The sequence below is a fragment of the Cnephaeus nilssonii genome (genome assembly GCF_951640355.1).
Source record: "Cnephaeus nilssonii genome assembly, chromosome: 9".
In the NCBI taxonomy this organism is placed as follows: domain Eukaryota; kingdom Metazoa; phylum Chordata; class Mammalia; order Chiroptera; family Vespertilionidae; genus Cnephaeus; species Cnephaeus nilssonii.
This window is the reverse complement of record NC_137080.1, coordinates 52,607,916-52,628,597: the sequence shown is the minus strand read 5'-3', so window position 1 is coordinate 52,628,597 and position 20,682 is coordinate 52,607,916. Positions and strand designations below refer to the sequence as shown.

At 35.2% G+C, this 20,682-nt stretch overlaps 1 protein-coding gene across 3 annotated transcripts in view; it reads right to left on the bottom strand.

Annotated features, from left to right (window-relative positions):
- RNGTT (RNA guanylyltransferase and 5'-phosphatase) overlaps positions 1 to 20,682 on the bottom strand; it is a 199,905-nt gene that overhangs the window by 71,145 nt on the left and 108,078 nt on the right. For 2 of the 3 annotated variants that reach the window (XM_079780364.1, XM_079780361.1), the window contains exon 13: positions 611 to 711. In XM_079780364.1, the coding sequence (XP_079636490.1) occupies positions 611 to 711 (101 nt within the window). Of the gene's footprint in view, positions 1 to 610; positions 712 to 9,452; positions 9,648 to 20,682 lie in introns of those variants that run through there. The other variant, XM_079780363.1, reaches the window with a different exon arrangement.

Genomic DNA, 20,682 nt, shown 5'->3' with positions numbered 1-20,682 from the left:
TAAACACTACTTATGTTGCTATTATGTATTTACTTACATAATACACAATAAAATTTTAGAAACAAGGTGAAATAAAACAATAAATTCATTTTAAAAAGATTAACCAATAAATGAAAAAATTAAAACTAAATTAACATTATGAAAAATCTTAATAAAATTCAACAATGAAAACTTTACCCTAATAAAGCATGGATAAATATTTGCTATGCAAATGCAAACATAAGGTAGTTTCTTCAAAGTAAAAAAGGCTATTTCAAAATATTTAATTATAATAATGATCATATCTTATTTATAATTCACTTGACAGGATTATTTTCAAATAAAATCTATTTTCACTTTTACAAAGTTCATTTTTTATTTTAGAAATAACTATGTTTTAAGACTAAACTTAGTAAAGTTAAAAGGATGCTACAAAATGTTAACTGTAATAGGTCAAAGAAGTAATCTGTGAAAATGAGGTAGATGTATAGATATGTGTATAAGGATATTGTAAAATATAGTATTTTAATTTTTTGTAAAGTATATGTAAAATATTAAGTAAACAACGAAGCCTGAAACAAATAGTATTAGTTCACGTAAAAATGGTGGGGGAACAAAGGTGCATATTTACCCTTCTCCTCCCATTCTTGTTATCTTTAGGCGAAAATCCACAGAATTCAGACTGGGAGGCTTCCATTTTAAAATATCATCACATCGACCAGGTTTATATTTCTAAAGTGAATTAAAAAGATAATAGTTAATAAGAAGATAAGAAATTAACATTTGACTTACTAAATATAGTATAACTTACTTTTTAATAAGCAAAATTACTATTATTTTCCAAATATAATTTTTGTTATCTTCAACTGATGAGTAAAGCTAGATATCTACCTTCTTATTGACGGCCTTTCCAATTTTCCTGCCAAAGTATGCAGACCCTTATTTGTGAAAGTCCAGAAAAAGAACGAAACTTGTTATTCTTTCTAATTTTTCTATGGCTTACAGTAAGTTTCATCATTTTTAAATTTTGGGGTTTTTTTTATGTTTAACTTCACTGTAGGCTCATTTATAATAAATAAAATTAACCAATGAAATTAGCAAAATGGATACAATTATGTAAACCATCACCAAAATATGCTACATAGCATTTCAATCACCCAAAATGTTTCCTCCTGACATTTGCAGTCAATTCCCCACACCAATTCTAGCAATAATGGCTTTTCTATCACTATAGTTGTGCCTTTTCTAGAATTCCTAAGAAATTTTTAACAAAGATTTTGTAATTTATTTATGCTGGTGCACATAATGATAGTTTATCCCTTTTTATTACTGATGGGTCCCATTTTATGTATATACCACAAACTGTTCATGCATTTACAAGTTGATGGATATCTGGGTTGTTCCCAGTTTTAGGCTATCATGAATAATGCTGCTCTGAACATTTTTGTAGACATGTCTTCATAACTCTTGAGAAAATAGCTTGAAGTAGAATGGCTGGGTCACATGATAAATGTATGTTTAACTTTATAAGAAATTGTCAAATTGTTTTCCAAAGTGGCTGTAACATTTTCTATTCCCATGAGTAATATATGAGAGGTCGATTTGCTCCTCATCTACCTTAGGCCTAGGAATTGTAAGTCTTTTTAATTTTTAATTCTAAAGTATGTCTCATAATTTTCATTTGTATTTTTCTAATAACCAAAGATGTTGAAGATCTTTAATTTGCTTATATGCTATCTGTGTATGTTCTTTGGTATAGAGCCTGTTCAAAATTTTATCCTTGTTTTAACTGGGTAATCTCATTATTCACTTGCAAAAGTCGTTTATATATTCTGGATAAGTAGTCTTGGTTGGATATATGTACTGCAAATATTTTCTACCAGTTTTTATCTTGCCTTTTCATTTTCATAACAATTTCTTTTGAAGAGTAAAGTTATTTTTTATTTTAATGAAATCAAAATCATTTTTCCTCCAGCCTTATTGAGGTATGATTGAGAAATAAGAATTTAAGGTGAACAACATGATGTTTTGACTTATGTATACACTGTGAAATAATCACCACAATCAAGTTAACTAACATATCCATCTTCTCACATAGTGCCTTTTTTTTTCCTTTTGGTCATAAGGACATTGAAAATCTACTTTCTTACCAAATATATATTATCACTATTAATTGTAGTCACCATGCTATACATTAGATCTCCAAAACTTACTCATCTTATAACTGAAAAGTTTTTTCCCTATCCCCCAGCCTCTGGTAACCACCATTCTATTCTCTTAGTTCAACTTTTCTTTTTTTTTTTTTAAGATTCCACAAATATGTGTCTGGCTTGTTTCACTTAGCATAATGTATTCAAGGTTCATCCATATTGTTGTAAGAGGCAGGATTTCTTTTTTAAGGCTGAATAATATTCCAGTGTGTGTGTGTGTGTGTGTGTGTGTGTGTGTGTGTGTGTGTGTGTGTGTATGTGCACACACCAGATTTTTCTTTATCCATTCATCTGTCAACAGACACTTAGATTGTTTCCATATTTTGGCACTGTGAATAATGCTACAATAAACATGGGAATGTAGATACTTCTCCAAGATACTGGTTTTATTTCTTTTGGATACATACTGAGGAGTGGTATTGCTGGGTTATATGGTAGTTCTATTTTTAATTGTTTGAGAAAACTTCATACTGTTTTTCATAATAGCTGTATCAATTTACATTCCTACCAACAATGCACATGGTTCCCTGTGCTTCCACATCCTCATCCATTTATCTTTTGACTTTTTGGTAATGACCATCCTGACAGGTATGAGGTGATAGCTCACTTTTTCTGATTTGCATTTCCCTAATAATTAGTGATGTGGAGCATCTTCTCAAAATCATCAATTTTTATAATTTGTGCTTTCTGGGCCCTCTTTAAGGAATCTTTACTGTAATCTTCTATGTTTTCTTAGAGAAACTTTATAGTTTTAGTTCTTATGTTAAGGTATGTAATCCATTTGAGGTTAACTTCTTTATATGGTGTGAAATAAGGACTAGGTTCACTGTATGACAGACAGATGGATAGCCAATCGATCCAGCACCAGTTGTTGAAAAGATTATCTTTTTCTCACTGAGCTGCCTTGGCACCATTGTCAAAACCAATTATTTATAGATACAGAGCTATTTCTATTCTCCCCAGTGCGCTGCACTGATAAACAGGCCCTTCTTCCTGCTAACAACACACTAGCTCGACTACTGTAGCTTTATACGTTTTGAAACCAGGTCCTTTATTCCTCAAACTTTGTTCTTCTTTTTCCAAACTCTTTTATCTAATGTAGCATTTATATTTCCACATAAATTTTAAATCAGCTTGTCAATTTCTATGAAAAATAAGTCTACTAGGATTTTAATTAGGATTGCACTGAATCAATAGGTCAATTAGGGGAAAAATAACATCGTAATATTGATTCTTCCAATTCATGAACACTGCAAATCTATTTATTTAGGCCTTCCTAACTTTCAGCAATGTTTCGTAGTTTTCAATATACAGGTCTTGCACAACTTCTGTTAAATTTATTTCTAATAACTTCATTTTTTGATGGTATTATCAACATAAAATAGTCGTGTTTCTATAAAATAGCAATCAACAATCCAAGAAAAAAATTAAAAAAGCAATTGCATTTACAATAGCATCTAAAAGCACAATATACTTAGGAATTAATTTAACCAAGGAAGTGAATGATTTGTATAATGAAAACTGCAAAACATTACTGAAAGGGATAAAGACATGAAAATGGAAAGATATCCCATGTTCATACATAGGAAGTATGATATTGGGATTAATAATAGGAAATAATTATTTGGTCCTCCTCCCTCTTTCTGACACAGAGCTCCTAAAACCCTTGGAATTCCCTAAATGATGAGAGTAATAAAGTTCTTTTCTTATGTTAATGAGGATTTTTTAAACACCTAAGAATAGGGGCTGATGGACAAGGGAGCCAACCTTGTGATTAGAGGTTTTGAACTTTCAGTCCCACCCCCCTGAATTCAGGGGAGGGAAGAAGGGCTGGAGGCTGGATCCATGGCCTACAGGTAATGATTTAATCAATCCTGTGTAATAAAGCTGTCAAAAACAATCCAAGATGGTGGACATGTGGAGACTAGAGGAAAGTAGCAAGGCTGGAGAGAACATAGAAGCTCCATGCCCCTACCCCATACCTTGCCCCAGCATCTCTTCCTTCTGGCTGTTCCTTTTACATTAAACCCCTAATTTAGTAAGTTAAGTGTTTCTCTGAGTTCTGTGATCCACTCTAACAAACTAAAAGAGCATTAGGGCGGAGTCATGGGAACCTCTGATTTATGGCCAGTTGCTAGGAAGTACAGGAAACAACCTGGACTTATGACTGGCAACTAAAATCTAAGGAGGGGGGTCATTAGAACCTCCAATCTACAGCCTGAGCATGAGACTGCTGTCTGAAGTGGGAAGTGTGGGCAGTCTTACAGGACTGAGACCTCAGCCTGTGGAATTTGATGCTATCTCTGGGTAGATGGTGTCAAAGAATTGATTGTTGATGCAGAGAAAACCCCTGTCCCACATGGGAATTGATCTCAGAACAGCAATTTAGAGATACTTAATATTTCTAAGATGTCAATACTACCCAAAGTCATCTACAGATTCAATGCAATCCCTATCAAAATTCTAACAGCCTTTTGTGCAGAAATAGAAAAGCTGATCCTCAATTTCACATGGAGTTGCAAGAGACCCTCAAGAGTCAAAACAATCTTGAAAAGAGAATAAAGTTGGAGGACTCACAGTTCCCAATTTCAAAATTTAGTACAAGGCTACAATCATCCAAACAGAGTTACTGAGATAGGATAGACATACAAACCAATGGAACAGAATTGAGAGTAACAGAAATAAACCCATATGTTGAAAGCCAATTGATTTTTTAACAGGTGTCCTAAGTCCATTAAATGGAAAGAGAGACTACTCTCTTCAACAAATGATGCTGGACCAGCTGCGTTTCCACATGCAAAACGAACGAAGTTGGATCCCTACCTCCCACCCATACAAAAATTAAATTAAATGGACTAACAACCTAAATACAACAGCTAAAACCATAAAACTCCTAGAAGAACACAGGGGTAAATTTTCATAATCTTGAGTTTGGCAGTAGATTCTGAGATATGACACTAAAAGCATGAGTAAATTTTTTAAAAAAGATAAATTGTACTTCATCAAAATTTTAAAAACTTCTGTGCATCACAAGACATAATAAAAAAAAGTGAAAAGACAACCTATAGAATTAGGGAAAATATACGTAAATCAGATATCTGATAAAAGCTTAATATCCAAAATAAAGAATTTATAAAACTCAACAACAAAAAGACAAACAACCCAATTAAACAACTGTCACAGAACTTGAATAGACTTTTCTCTCCAGAAGATATACAAATGGCCAATAAGCACATGAAAAGATGCTCACTATCATTAGCCAGGAGGGAAAAGCAAAAAATACAAATCAAAGCCACAATGAGCTACCACTTCAAACCTGCTAGGGAGGCTATCATTTTTTTTAAAAAAAAAAAGGGGGAAAATAACAAGTATTGGAGAGGATGTGGCAAAATTAGAAGCCACATACTTTGCTATAAGGAATATATAATGATGCAGCCACTCTGGGTAACAGTTTGATGGTTCCTCAAAAAGTTAAACATAAAATTACCCTAGGACTCAGCACAACCCCACTCCTAAGTACACATCCAAAAAAACTGAAAATAATATTTACATGCTTATATTCACTGCAGCATTATTTACAAGTCAAAAGGTGAAAACAACCTACATTCCCACCATCATATAAATGGATAAACAAATTGTGGTATATACATACAATAGAATAATATTCAGCCATAAAAAGGAATGAAGTTCTGATACAAGCTACAAAAATGAACAGATCCTAAAAACATTATGCTAAGTGAAATAAGCCAGACACAAAAGGACAAAAATTGTATGAGTCCACTTATAAGAAAAATCCAGAATAGGCAAATTCACAGTGATAGAAAGTACATTAGAAATATAAGAAGCTGGGGGGTAGAGAAGCAGAAGAGTTATCGCTTAATGGTTAAAGAATTTCTGTTTGGTGTGATGTAAAATTTTGGAAATAGTGGAAATGGTTGTATAACACTGTCTATAAAATTAAAGAGACTAAAGGAAAAAATGTTTAAAATATATTCTAGAAACATAGTAAAAAGAAAATACTTTATTTGTGTGGCTTAAGGACTGACTATAGAAGAGTAAACCCTACAAGCCTTAAAGAATATTCACTCAAGCAGACTTGCAGCATGAAGTAAATACGTGCAAAACATAGGAGTAGGAAAATATAGGATCTACTGAAGGAGAAGCAAGTACGTTGATTCAGCGAGGGCATTACGGGGAGTGGGACCATATTATGAAAAGGATACTAAGGAAGGAAAAACTGTTAAGTGTTCTCATTATTAATAAATTTTTAAAATATACAAGTCAACTGCATTCTAACAGATTTTCATAAGTTTGAGAAAAAATGCATAAACCCTAGTCACAGGATCACTTATTTCAAATAGAAGTTCATATGACAAATTTAGTATAACTAGTTTTGCTGAGAAAGACAAATCACTGAAGTTGATAGAAATTTAAGAACATAATATATGCTATTTTCCTCTAAGTCTTATGTTTAAACATGAATGAATATAAAATCAAATATATAATATTTCAATGGAAGTTTTTACCCTAAAAGATTCATTTAGGTAACATATATGAAGTATGGTAGCAATCATCTCAGGTAGAAACTGCAGTTTAACTTTAACCCTGCTGTTTTGGCTTCTGTACTTATTTGCTTGCTAAAACAATAGAAAAGTTACTTTGATTTTCTGAACTTATGTATGCTATCCAAATCGATGGAATACTCCATTGTTGGTGGTTTGAATATCCCATTGATTGTGATCTTACTGGTTATCGAAGCACATTCTTCTGCATCTGGAAACCAGGACAGCACAATTACCCTAAATTGCCTCAGTGGCTACAGATAATGTGTTCCAGTTGACTCAGTGGTCCCAAGACCAGGACAGCACAATTATTCTAAACTAGAGGCCCAGTGCACAAAATTCGTACACTGGGGGGGGGGGGGGGAGATCCCTCAGCCCAGCCTGCACCATCTCCAATCTGGGACCCCTTGGGGGATGTCCGACTGCCGGTTTAGGCCCGATCCCTGTGGGGATCGGGCCTAAACCGGCAGTCGGACATCCCTCTCACAATCCGGGACTGCTGGCTCCCAACTGCTCACCTGCCTGCCTGCCTGATTGCCCCTAACCGCTTCTGCCTGCCAGCCTGATCACCCCCTAACCACTCCCCTGCCAGCCTGATCGACACCTAACTGCTCCCCTGCCGGCCCGATCGCTCCCAACTGCCCTCCCCTGCAGGCCTGGTCGCCCCCAACTGCCCTTCCCTGCAGGCCTGGTCACCCATAACTGCCCTCCCCTGCCGGCCCAGTCACCCCTAACTGCCCTCCCCTGCAGGCCTGGTCCCCCCCAACTACCCTCCCTCCCCTGCAGGCCCGGTCGCCCCCAACTTCCCTCCCCTGCAGGCCCGGTCGCCCCCAACTTCCCTCCTCTGCCGGCCTGGTTGCCCTAACTGCCCTCCCCTGCTGGCCTGATCGCCCACAACTGCCTTCCCTTTCTGGCCATCTTGAGACCACATGGGGGCGGCCATCTTGTGCGAGGGTGTAATGGTCAATTTGTATATTATCTCTTTATTATTATTCTAAATTGCCTCAGTGGCTCCAGATAATGTGTTTCTGTTGATTCAGTGATCCGAAGACCCAAAACTATAATTAATCTTTATAGATAACTAACTTGCTCAATCTCGCTTCTGTAACTGCTTTGTGCAAACCAGGTTCCTCATTCCAAACCCAAAGATGTAATTGATACCTTTGTGATATTCTGCCTATTATAAGCCTGATGTGGCCAGCATTTCGGGGTTGCGAGATTTGGAGTGCTTATGCCCCCTCGTAACTGCCGGCTTTTGAATAAATGACTCCATAATTTGACTTTTTGATTGAGGCGTCCTTTGTGAGATTCGGGGGTACACTACAACAATATACTTCAGGATGATCACAAATAAATCTTAGACTTGCTTAAAATAATTTTTTATAAATGCTAAAATTGAAAAATTTTCTGTCAACCTATTAATGAAAAGAATCTGATAAAATTGTCTTTTTTTTTCTTAAAAAGTGTACCTGACAGAAATGTCACAGACCTTTAATATGAGTGGTTCATGATGGTAGTGAGGGGGGAAAAGAGTAAGGGGAGAAAAGAGTGTTACTGTCCCACCCCGACCCCATTCACAACCTCTGCCAAGGGAATGTCATACTTACACACAACCATCATTTACTTCTGTTCCCTATTTACTTCTGACTATGCATTAGAAACCACTATTAATCTAAGTTACAAAATTAAGAAAAGATTAATGATTGTATAGTTTTAAAATACTTCATAATAGGTAACTAACAAACCCTAAAAGAATTTTAATATGATATTATTTGTACAATAAATATTAAATATCTTTTACATTCTTCTCTCTGGAAATCAAGATTCCTAATGAAAATACAACATGTAAATAAAAAGAAAAGAAAATACAGCATATACCAACCAACTCTTCTGTTTTTATAAGCAATAATTCAGAAACTTAAGCCACTCCTCATCTCACAGCACATCAAATCATTTATGTTAATTTGAAATTCTGGACTTGATTGGGAATTTCAAAACACATTTATGAAAATTAATAAAATGTATAAAAATGTTAGAAAGGTATATTTTTAAAATACTAGAGTTCTCAATTACTGAATGCAAATTCAACAATGACATAGATTCCATGATTTAAATATATTTAAACACCTATTAGAATGTAAATTCTACTTCAGCAAAAATCCTATCTAATTATATGCCTATGAAATACCTAGTAAAATGTTCCATAAACACTTGATAATGAAAATAATAAAATGTAAAAGCTTAAAACTTACTACAAAATATTAGTCTCAGGTATAGTTAACTTTATTTTTAAATGAATTATTTTATGAATAATAATTATTAGAATAATAATTATGAAATTATTTAAATTAGCAATATTCATGAAACATTATGTATATCAATTATTAAAAAGAATCCTTTTTTTACAATCTCCAAAATAATAAGGGCAAATGTATTACATTTACATAATTCAAGGATTTAAGCCTTTTAAAAATAAGTACTTGTGAGTTATCAAATGAAATGCAGAATCTTGCTCAAATATAAACAAGGATACAAAAACATTCTTTCAAGCTACATGTTCCAGTGTATAATTAGGGAGCAATGCATTTCAATTTCATTAAATGCACTAGCATATATCCAAATGAAAATAATTATCAAAGCTATATTTAACTGATACATACAATACTTAGTTCTATAGAAATAAATCTGAATCTACCAGATGAGCTCTCAAATAAAAAATTGGGGATAGATTATATCTAAAGACAATTACTACTATATCCTGAGATGTCCATTATCATAAAAAATGTAATGAATGCAAATGTCAGGCAACAAAAAAAATGTTTAGGAAAATGTTTACCAAGTAAGAGCAGAGGCTGGCTTTAGAGGTAGAGAATGGCCATGTGCCAAAGAGAAGTCTCTAAAACAAAAATAAAGAGAAAACAAAATGGAGGCATAAGTGATATTATTCTGTGGAATAAAGCAATGATTCTCAACTAAGAGGCAATTTTGCCCTCCAGGGAATATTTGGCATTTTTTAGTTGTCACACTGGGGAAGGGAGGGAATGCTACTGCCATCTAGTGGGTAGAGGCCAGGGATGTTTCTAAACATCCTGCAATGTACAGGCAGCTGGCCACAACAAAGAATTATCCAGCTCAAAATGTCAATTCTACCAAAGTTGAAAAACTCTGATGTAAAGGAAGATAACAGTAATAATAGCAATAACAGCAAGATATTTAGTTCCTCTTTGTCTCTAATAACTACCTACTCCATGATTTTAAGCAGTTCAAAATGTGGGCTTCATCCATCTTGCTTGTAAAAATGTAATAATATCATTTTGCTTGCCTAAAACAGAATGTCTACACCAGAAATACCTACAATGCTTTGCAGCCCTACTCTATGACTTCCACTAGTAAGTGACCAGATGTGTTACCATAATGCATATTCCAGGCCCTACACTAAAACCATAATGCTTTCTTCACAGGATCATACCCTGAAGCTAAGAAAGACCCCTGGCCTTACCACAATATTAATTTTATTGTTGTTGTTCTAGCGTTTTGTTTTAAAGAAAACAGAATAAATTCTAACTATTAAGGTTACTAAATAGAAGAGTAAAACAACTCTAGATTTAGTGACTTGAGTGGATCTTTCGTCTACGTTTCACTGAGAAGCAAATAGCTATTGTGTAAAACAAGACATATAAATACCCTATATAAAGGGAAAGTCATTCATTCAATACTAAGTACCTACTATGTGCTTGGTACTATACTAACTGGAGAAGATATGAGCTGAACCACATGAGGCTTTTTAATCTATTCCTCAACAAACATCACAGAAGTGCAAAAATGAACACAGGAGTTGCTAAGTAAGTACAACAGAGAAACATAAAAATCAGTGGGACAAGGGTAAAGAACGTTTCCTTGAATAAGAGAAATGCATGAGTTGAATTCTGAAGAACAATTAGCTTACAAGAAAATTCCAGGAATGTATTTGAGCTGAGGAGGTATGATCAAGTTTTCTGAGACTAAGTTGGCTCACTACTCTATGCTGTTAATTGACATAGAGAGGGAAAAGCCATTCTCAAAAAAAAAAAAAAAAAAAATACGTCAAGGCAATCACTTAAATTCCATTCTGAAATGTCACTTCCTTGGTACAAATAGTAGGAAGGTATCAGGGAAAGAAGCAGGGGGCTGGGAGAGGGGGGCGTGCAACGGAGAATTCCACTTTCAAAAGCTTGCTGACATTTCTCATTTATTTAAAAACATTTTAGGGCTAATTATGGAAACTGAGGTTGTGATTTGAGAGTAAAATTACTAGAGAACTGATGAAGCTTCTTGGCATATTCAGGTTGGAAAACTTACTCAAAAATACATTGATTACTATTTTTATTATCTCATTCACAAGTCTAATTAATTTGTTCTGGCTGTTGTTTCAATATTAAAAAACAACAACCTGTGGCTTACATTTCTAAGGAAACAATTTTTTAAAACTATAGTTACACAAAGACTTCTGAAAATTCAGCTTTGGTTTCTATATCTGGGCAGTTTCATAGAACTACAAGTGATTTTAAAATTTAACTACAAGTGATTTTAAAATTCCTCAAATAAGGAAATATGGGTTATGGAAAGTTAAATGAAAATACCTCATTAGTATCAAGACTAGTTACTAGACCTGGGTAAAAATCCTAGAAAAATGAAGGGCCCTGAAAGCATGCAGTAAATTCCCTCTTTTTATAGATAATAAACAAATTTATAACCAGAAAGGTTATGACTTGTCCAAAATGTTCCCAAATCACTCTAACACAGAAATCTTTCTACCATTAACAAAATATAATGTCTCATCATTTATCCAAAGCAAATAATTAAAGACTAAAAAGGTTGGGTTAGATGATCTCATGAGTTGAGAATATAAAACTGTTCCAAAGGAAACCAATTTTAAGTCAATTGTTTTCTAATTACTCTTAGTCTAGTTGTGTGTGGAGTTGTAAGTAGGAGGAGAAAGCAACTGGTAAGTGGCCTGGCTAGCTTCCTGGTAAGAGAAAGCTCAGAAAACGTAATCAACTTCTCCAGCAGCTAAACCATTTAGCCTGTCTCTACCACTGATACACCAGGGAGAGCCTTCCTGAACCAGGTATCCTGTCTTGTCTTTAGCATACGCCTCATCTCCCAATGCACCCTAACCCTACTCTCTGTGTCCACTCTAATGCTTCCCCTAGTCCATCAGTCTGCACACTTTTACCTTACACACCGTAATGTAATTTGCTGCTATGCCAAGTTTCTTCACAGAATGCTAAGCCCATTTGAGGGCAGAAACTCTGTCTTTATTCATTGTTATGATTTCTAAAACTCAGCAATGTATATGACATACAGATGACATTTATCAGACGAAAGGGTGAGTTAATATATTCCACAACTCAGGATTAACTTTCACTCAGTATCCAAGTCTACTGTCATCTGATATAAAATTCACTAACTTTTCGAGCTAGCCCACACACAGTTTCTCCTCTTCTCAGGTAGACAAGTGTCTAAATAAAAGCAGTCTACTGCTAGGTGATCAACTCTCAATACATCTGAAGGCTAGTTACTTTACACTAATCAACTACATTAACCTCCTTTTTGCGAATTTGTACTGCATAGTATCCTATCTAATAAAGAGGTAATATGCAAATTGACCATCACTCCAACACACAAGATGGCCACCCCCATGAGGACACAAGATGGCCGCCTCAAGATGGCCGGCAGGGGAGGGCAGTTGAGGGTGACCAGGACGGCAGGGGAGGGCAGTTAGGGGCGACCAGGCTGGCAAGGGAGGGCAGTTAGGGGTGAGCAGGCCAGGAGGGGAGGGCAGTTAGGGGTGACCAGGCCTGTAGGGGAGGACAGTTAGGGGTGACCAGGCCAGCAGGGGAGGGCAGTTAGGGGCAATCAGAAAAGCAGGGGAAGGCAGTTAGGGGTGATCAGGCCGGCAGGGGAGGGCAGTTAGGGGCAATCAGGCTGGCAGGGGAAGGCAGTTAGGCATCAATCAGGCTGGCAAGGGAGTGGTTAGGGGGTGATCAGGCTGGTAGGCAAAAGCAGTTAGGGACAATCAGGCAGGCAGGCAGGCAGGCGAGCGGTTGGGAGCCAGCAGTCCTGGATTGTGAGAGGGATGTCCGATTTCCCGTTTAGGCCCGATCCCAGTGAGTCCCAGATTGGAGAGGGTGCAGGCTGGGCTGAGGTACACACACCCGCCCTGTTCACAAATTTCGTGCATCGGGCCTCTAGTCACTAAAATAATTGTCTATGCTCCTACTACTGGTATGAAGAGTATTACAAATTATTCATCTTTAGCTATTTGTTATGGGAAAATCACACTCACCTAGTCAGCTTCCCCAAGAAAACAACACCAATATTTAATTTATTATTCCAAGGATAAATGGGACTAATACAAAAAAGAAAATATTTTGAAGCAGGAAAAAAGTTTGTGCAAATATGTTCTCATTTATGCAATACTAGAGGCCCAATGCACAAAATTCGTGCAAGAGGCTCAGCCTTTGCAGCCCCAGATGCCTTGGCCCTGTGGCCCCACCCACTGGTCGTTCTGGAAGGTCATTCCGCCATCTAGTCTAATTAGCCTATTAGCTCTTTATTATATAGGATTTCAGTTTGTAGCTGTTACAAAATGAATTGGTCTATCAATAGAAAGAGCCACTAGTGGTATCACTAAACTTTGACAATAAAAGGAGAATCCCTTTTTTATTATAAATTGATAAAATGTATGCTTTTAAATATTTCCTTCCAAAATTCTGAATTGTCATAAGCATAAGGGTTGGGAAATGTCAATAATAACTCCTTATCTTTTTGCTGATTCCAATATGTTCCCAGATGCAAAAATGATATCACTAATAAAATATACATTTAAAAATACGACTGGGACAAATTATGAAAAGCGAAGTGCAAAATATGCTACCTTTCTTGAAAAGTGAGATGGGAATAAGAATGTATTAAAGTATTTTTATTTGTTTATAAGTGCATAAAGAAACTATTAAGAGATAAATTTTAAACAGTAATAGATAAATGAGGAAAAAGAGAAGTGCAAGAGGAAGACTTTTTTTTTTTTAACTACTTGTTAAAATTTCTGTATTATCTAGTTAGAAATTAAAAATATACCACTATAGCTCTAGCTGGTTTGGCTCAGTGGATACAGCACCGGCCTGAGGACTGAAGGGTCCCAGGTTTGATTCCAGTCAAGGGCACATGTCTGAGTTGTGGGCTTGATCCCCAGTAGGGGGCATGCAGGAAGCAGAAGATCAATGATTCTCTCTCATCATTGATGTTTCTATCTCTCTTTCCCTCTCTCTTCCTCTCTGAAATCAATAAAGATATTTTTTAAAAGATTAAAAAGAAATCTATTGAGGTGATCATATGGTTTCTCTTTTAAAAAAAAAATACTATTATAAAACAAAAATTTTTAAAAATACCTACCATTAATGTTTCTATATTAAATGTAAGTCATCACTAGAAAGAACTATCCCTATTCATTTTATTTAATATGTATCATTGATATGAGAACTTTTGTACTTTATATATTTACTCTCTTAGAATTCACTGATTCTTTCATTTTTGTGGAGTCCTTAATCACATTTATTTACCCTTTCTCTGCTACCAATATATCATCATTAGCAATGTCTTAGTTGTATGGTAACAGTATATATTTATATCCAGCTGAGGCTGATTACAAATTATTCATCTTTAGCTATTCATTTTGTCAACAAAATTCAATGGAAAAGCAAACATTTTATTTATTAATAAAACTAGAAAAATGATTTTCTTTTTCTTTCTTACACAAAGCAAGCTAAGAGTATTTTGCTGTGTTCGAAAAGCTGAACAGGGGGAAAAAAAAGAAAATAAGCAAGGTGTAATTTCTTTCTTGGCACTTAGCCATTACAATTCTTTGGAGATTATTGTATATTTCAATAAAAAAATAACACATTTTGGTAAAAGACAGAATGACACTTTTCCAGTCTGCCAGGAAACAGAGCCCTTCTTCAACTGAAGACCTATCAAAATATGCAAGCTAATGTCATGGCAACAGAAGCACTCACCATGGTAACATCATCCCCGCTACAGAGGAAAACCACTCTAATTCATCATGTACTTCAAGACAAGACATTAGACTAATTCCAATTTTCATTTTACAATCTATCCATAACATTCAATATACCTGAAAGTAGTAAAGATTTAATAAAAACATTAATATTTCACAAGAAAGAAGTATTAAAAACAAAGCTGACTCAATTTACATACAAACTGATTCATGTAAGAGACATAAAATCAAGCTAACCCACCTTATAGAAAATCAAGATAGTAGTGAAAACAAAAGAAAACCAATTATAACACTATTGCTTAAGAATAAATAGACTCGATATAGAAAGTCATATATTTTACTAATCACAGTATAGCTGATAGATAAAACAACAAAAGTCTTTTTAAAAATAAAGAATATACTTTCAAGATTTTTATTATTACCTGTTTTATAAATTATTATGTATAATTCTGTTTTTATTTCATAGCGATGGATTATTTATGGCACAAAAGCTCTTATCTAGAAACGTGTCTCCAGATGATAAAAGTAAAATCAAATATGACTTTTTAAAAGGTTAGAAATTAATCAGTCATTTCCACAAATAAAAATTTACTATGCTACATAAATCATTAAAACCCTCTTATAGAAAGCTAATAAATATGTATTATCAACTTTGTAAATTAAATTAAAAGATCTAACTGTTATTAAGTGAAAAGATCTACTACCTATAGCATATTAAAATGCCAAATGGCCATTTTAAAATATTTTTAGGTGACAAACCATAAAAGATTAGCAATTCAAAATGTCAATGAAATCATAAAATTGAAAACAATAAATATAAGGATCTAATATAACCTAACTGCCTTCCATATAGACTAATAACCAGATGGAAAATTCAATTTGAAAATGCTTCTTTTTAAAACTTACCAAAGTTTGCACCTTAAACCTTACAAAGAATATAGGTTTACTAGTATATTAAAATAAACAGCCAATTTTTTCTTTAAAGAAAATACCCATTTTTCTCAAAATATTTAAATATTCTGTCATGTATAGCTTACACTTCAAATTTTTAAGACCATTGTTTATAAGTAAAAATATCAGTTATTTTTGCATCAACGGCAAAACATATGGAGAAACCAAGCTGTGATAAAGAAGAGAGTAAACCAGCTTCAAATCTAAATTTTGGTCTTTACCCTGAAAGCAAGGGGCAATCACTAGAGATTAAGGAAGATCACTCCAGATGTTGGAGGACCAGTTAGGATGCCACTGCAGTGGTCCAGGCAAGAGGTAATGAATGACAAGTAAGATTAGAGTTTTGGCAGTAGTAATAGAAAGAAAAGGAAATACCGTATTTTCCGGCGTATAAAACGACTGGGCGTATAGAAGATTTTCCTGGGTTAAAAAGTCGTCTTATACGCCAGAAAATACGGAAATTTAAGATATATGTTCAAGATGCAAAGCAAGACTTGGAGAAGAATCAGAGGGATGCAAGAGGGGAAAATGTCAAAGATAACATCTGGATTTCTCATTTAAGTAAGGTAGGAAATGCTGGGAAAGGATTGGTTTGTATGGTTTGTTTGAGGAGTAAAGATGAAGTTCAGCTTTACAATGTATTAGGTTTCTGGTGTTTTTGAGAAATTCAAAAGGCAATTATCAGAGTAGACAATTAGATAAGCAAATCAACTTTTAAAAACCAGCTTAAGCCCCAGCAGGGGGGTTAGTTGGTTGAAGAATCATCCCTTGAACCAAAAAGGCTTTGGGTTCTCAGTCAGGGGCATACCCAGGTTTCCGGTTCAATCCCCAGTGGGGGTCTGTGCGGGGAGGGCGGGAGAGGGTTTATGTGCAGCCTATCGATGTATCTGTATCTCTCTCTCTCTATCTCTCTCTCTCTGAAATCAATCAACATATCAGTAGGTGAGGATTTTTTTTTTTTAAATCAGCTTTAAAAAAATCCATCTGAGTCACTGATTTTTAGTTAGGAGATAACTAAAGCCATGACTGTGGATGAGATTTCTAGAGAGAGAGAACAGAGCATAAGAAAGAATGAAGGTCCAGGACACTGGGTCTTGAGAAACTCCAAACTTCAATGGCTAGTAGAAGACCAAGAGCTTGAATGACACAGAAAAGGTAAGAGGTAAGACTAGAAGAAATCAGGAACATGTGGTGTTACAGAAGCCATAGAAAGGAGGAGTCAAGAAAGTGAACAGCAGTATAAACTACCACTAAATGGATGAGTAAGAAACTAGGAGAAAAATTATCTTGATTTTGCAAATAAAGAAAGATCACTGGTGACTTTTCAAAAAAGCAGTTGATTCAAATGGTATATACTTAGATGAAGTCCTTTTAAAAACACAATCTTATCTAGAAATACAATATCCAAAGGAAATAAATCAGGGTTCCAGTAGTATAAAAAGAATGCTTATCTAGTAATGTATCCCTCCAGGTTGTCCCTTGAGGCAATACACAGAAACCTAGAACTTTGGAAATTAGTATTTTAAAACCATTGAGCTAGATAATCTTGGAAGTACCCTTCTCAGCTCTGATTTTCTCTAATTCTATAAATGCAATTTAATCTACTTTAAGTTGAGGCTTTCATGATAATTAATGATTGTTCTGTGTTTTAGTAAATATCAGATACTGGTGCATTTCTTTATAAACACAAAGAAATATCCTAAGCCTTATTTTTCTAAATATACCATCCATCAACTTAGCTTTTTCTTATAAAAGTAATGAACTACGTGCATTTCTGGATATGTTACAAGGTTATGTCTCTGAAAAAATAGGACATCAGATCAAAGGGTTAAAAAAAACAAACAAGTTCTTCTAAGCTGGTGTTTGGGGGTTGTCCTCAATAGAATCATCACTTTAATATAGTATTTTTATCACTATTTTTCAGTATTTTTCCAGGATTCAAAATATATTTTTTAGCAATGCAGTATCTTTTACATTTTATTCAACTTCAGTTCACTCCCTATAATTAATGTAATGGAGCAGAATTAACTTCTTGCCAAGTTTTAAATAACTACCACCAAACAAATATAGGCCAAAGAGTTTTTCCACAAGTAAATGTATCTTTCGCCATTCATTTGCCTTCGAATATTTCTGTGGTATCAGAAAATAGATTGCAGTTTAAAAGTCAAGCTGTGCCTACCCTTGACCAGGGCTTCCTCCTCACGTTACACAGACTGGCTCAGACCACTACCTTTCTTTTTTTATTTTATTTTTTATTTATTTATTTATTTATTTATTTTTTTTATTGAGGTATTATGTGTACATATCTTACCATTCCCCCCCACCCCACACCCATACATGCCCTCACCCCCCAGAGTTTTGCATCCATTGTTTATGCTTATATGCATGCAAACAAGTCCTTCGTTTGATTTCTTATCTCCCCCACCTCTCCCTAACTTTCCCCCTGTAATTTGAAAGTCTGTTTGTTGCTTTACTGTCTCTGTATCTATCTTTTTGTTCATCAGTTTATAATGTTCTTTATTATCCATAAATGAGTGAGATCATGTGGTATTTTTCTTTCATTGACTGGCTTATTTCACTTAGTATAATATTCTCCAATTCCATCCAGGTTGCTGCAAATGATGAGAATTCCTTCTTTTTTATGGCAGCATAGTATTCCATTGTGTAGATGTACCACAGTTTTCTGATCCAGTCATCTGCTGACGGGCACCTAGGCTGTTTCCAAATCTTAGCTATTGTAAATTGTGCTGCTATGAACATAGGGGTGCATATATCCTTTCTGATTGGTGTTTCTAGTTTCTTCGGATATATTCCCAGGAGTGGGATTACTGGGTCAAATGGGAGTTCCATTTTCAGTTTTTTGAGGAAACTCCATACTGTTCTCCACAGTGGCTGCACCAGTCTGCATTCCCACCAGCAGTGCACGAGGGTTCCTTTTTCTCCGCATCCTCGCCAACACTTGTCGTTTGTTGATTTGTTGATGATAGCCATTCTGACAGGTGTGAGATGGTACCTCATTGTTGTTTTGATTTGCATCTCTCGGATAATAAGTGACTTTGAGCATGTTTTCATGTGTCTCTTGGCCTTCCTTCTGTCTTCTTTTGAAAATATTCTGTTTAGGTCCGTTGTATCTGAATTATTGGCTCAAGGGGCCAAAAGATAAACCACTACATTGTGAGAAGTTCTGAGGATTTTCTGATAAATGTGGTGGATTAAACATGTGCATTTATATCTATTTTGATGTGAGACCTCACTAAAATGGTAGTCACAGAAGAGGTATCAACAGAAAAGGAAAATGAGAAGACAATAGCAAAAAACAACATGTCAATATATTTTTGAAAGATAGGAAGTAGAGAAGTTAATAGTGCAAGAACAAAAAAAACACCTGAAGAGTAAGAGAAGGATACCAGTGCAAAGCAATTCATGCTGCATGCTGCAGTTCCCCAGAAAGGATTAGGTAGTCTGTTCCTTTTATTGCAATGGTTGCAAAGGGGCAAAAGGTGATGCACGATACTGAAAACAAGGAGACTGTATAAGGTGCATTTACATATCTAGGTCCCCTCCTCCATCCCAGGCAAAACCCAGGAGATATGTTTATTCTGTGGGAAAAATAAAGGCCAGAAGCTCCAGTCCAAAAGATTCAGGCAACAGAAGAGGAAAACTGAAACCTGGAGAATAAAGAATTATGCTAAGCGAAATAAGTCAGTCAGAGAAAGATAAATATCACATGCTCTCACTCATTTGTGGAATATAATGAACATAAACCAATGAACAAAAACAGATCCAGAGACAGAGAAGCATTGATCAGACCATCAAACCTCAGAGGAAAGGCAGGGGAGGGTGGGGGGAAGGGAGAGATCAACCAAAGGACTTGTATGCATGCATATAAGCCTAACCAATGGACACAGACGCTGGCGGGGGGGGGGGGGGGGGGGAGGGAAGCGGGGGGCAATGGGGGGATAAGGACACATATGTAATACCTTAATCAATAAAGAATAAAAAAGAAAAAGAAAAATATATATATATACATACTGAAGAGTGGGCCCCGCCCCTTTATCTTCTCTATTCTGAGAATGCAAATAGCCAGGCAAATGCCACCAAGCTAGAGACTAAAGGCTTGGTGTCTGAACAGGCTAAAGAATTCCAAAGAAAAGAATGAGATTCTAACATTTGGATATCCCCAAATTTGAAAATAAAGAGTGAAAAATTATACATATTTTAACATGATAAAAAATACAGGTTACATCTAATCTACTATATTATTTTGTCATTAACTGTCTATCACTTACCCTGTCTGCACTTAATTATTAAAGCTGAGTTTATCAAAGGTTTTAGACTTCCCCAGGAAAAAAAATTAGAAATGTTGGCAAATCTTACATTAAAAGGTTTTTGGCCTGATTAAGAGTCCTAAACTTCTCATTGGGAACTTGCTTTAAATAGAAAACCTAAGGAAGGAAGGTAATTTACAAATCTTACAAGGACAGAATCAGAAGTTGCATTGGGCACTAGGGTCTGTGGCTATTAACTGGAAATGCCATATCAAGCTAGAGAACTGTGGTAGGCTACAAAATGGCCCCTAGAGATATTTGGGAAACTACATACCAAGTGGTATATCATTTACACCATAAATAGAAAATAGCATTGCTTATCCTAAGTAATAAATAGTCCTAAAATTAGGTATGATGGGAATGAATCAATGATACTAAATTCTAGTAGAAAACATTGCCCTTTGAATAGTGTTAAACTAAGCCCACACTCATTTTGTTGAAAGGGAAAGATTAGAAAGTCTTAGATATTAAAAATTAGAAATAAACATACTTTCTCCTTATGAACTGAGAAAATGAATGCAACAGCAATCATAAAAAGGCCATTTCACTTGTTAAAGAAAAGAAACTTGATGACAATGTATAAGAACAATGGTGTC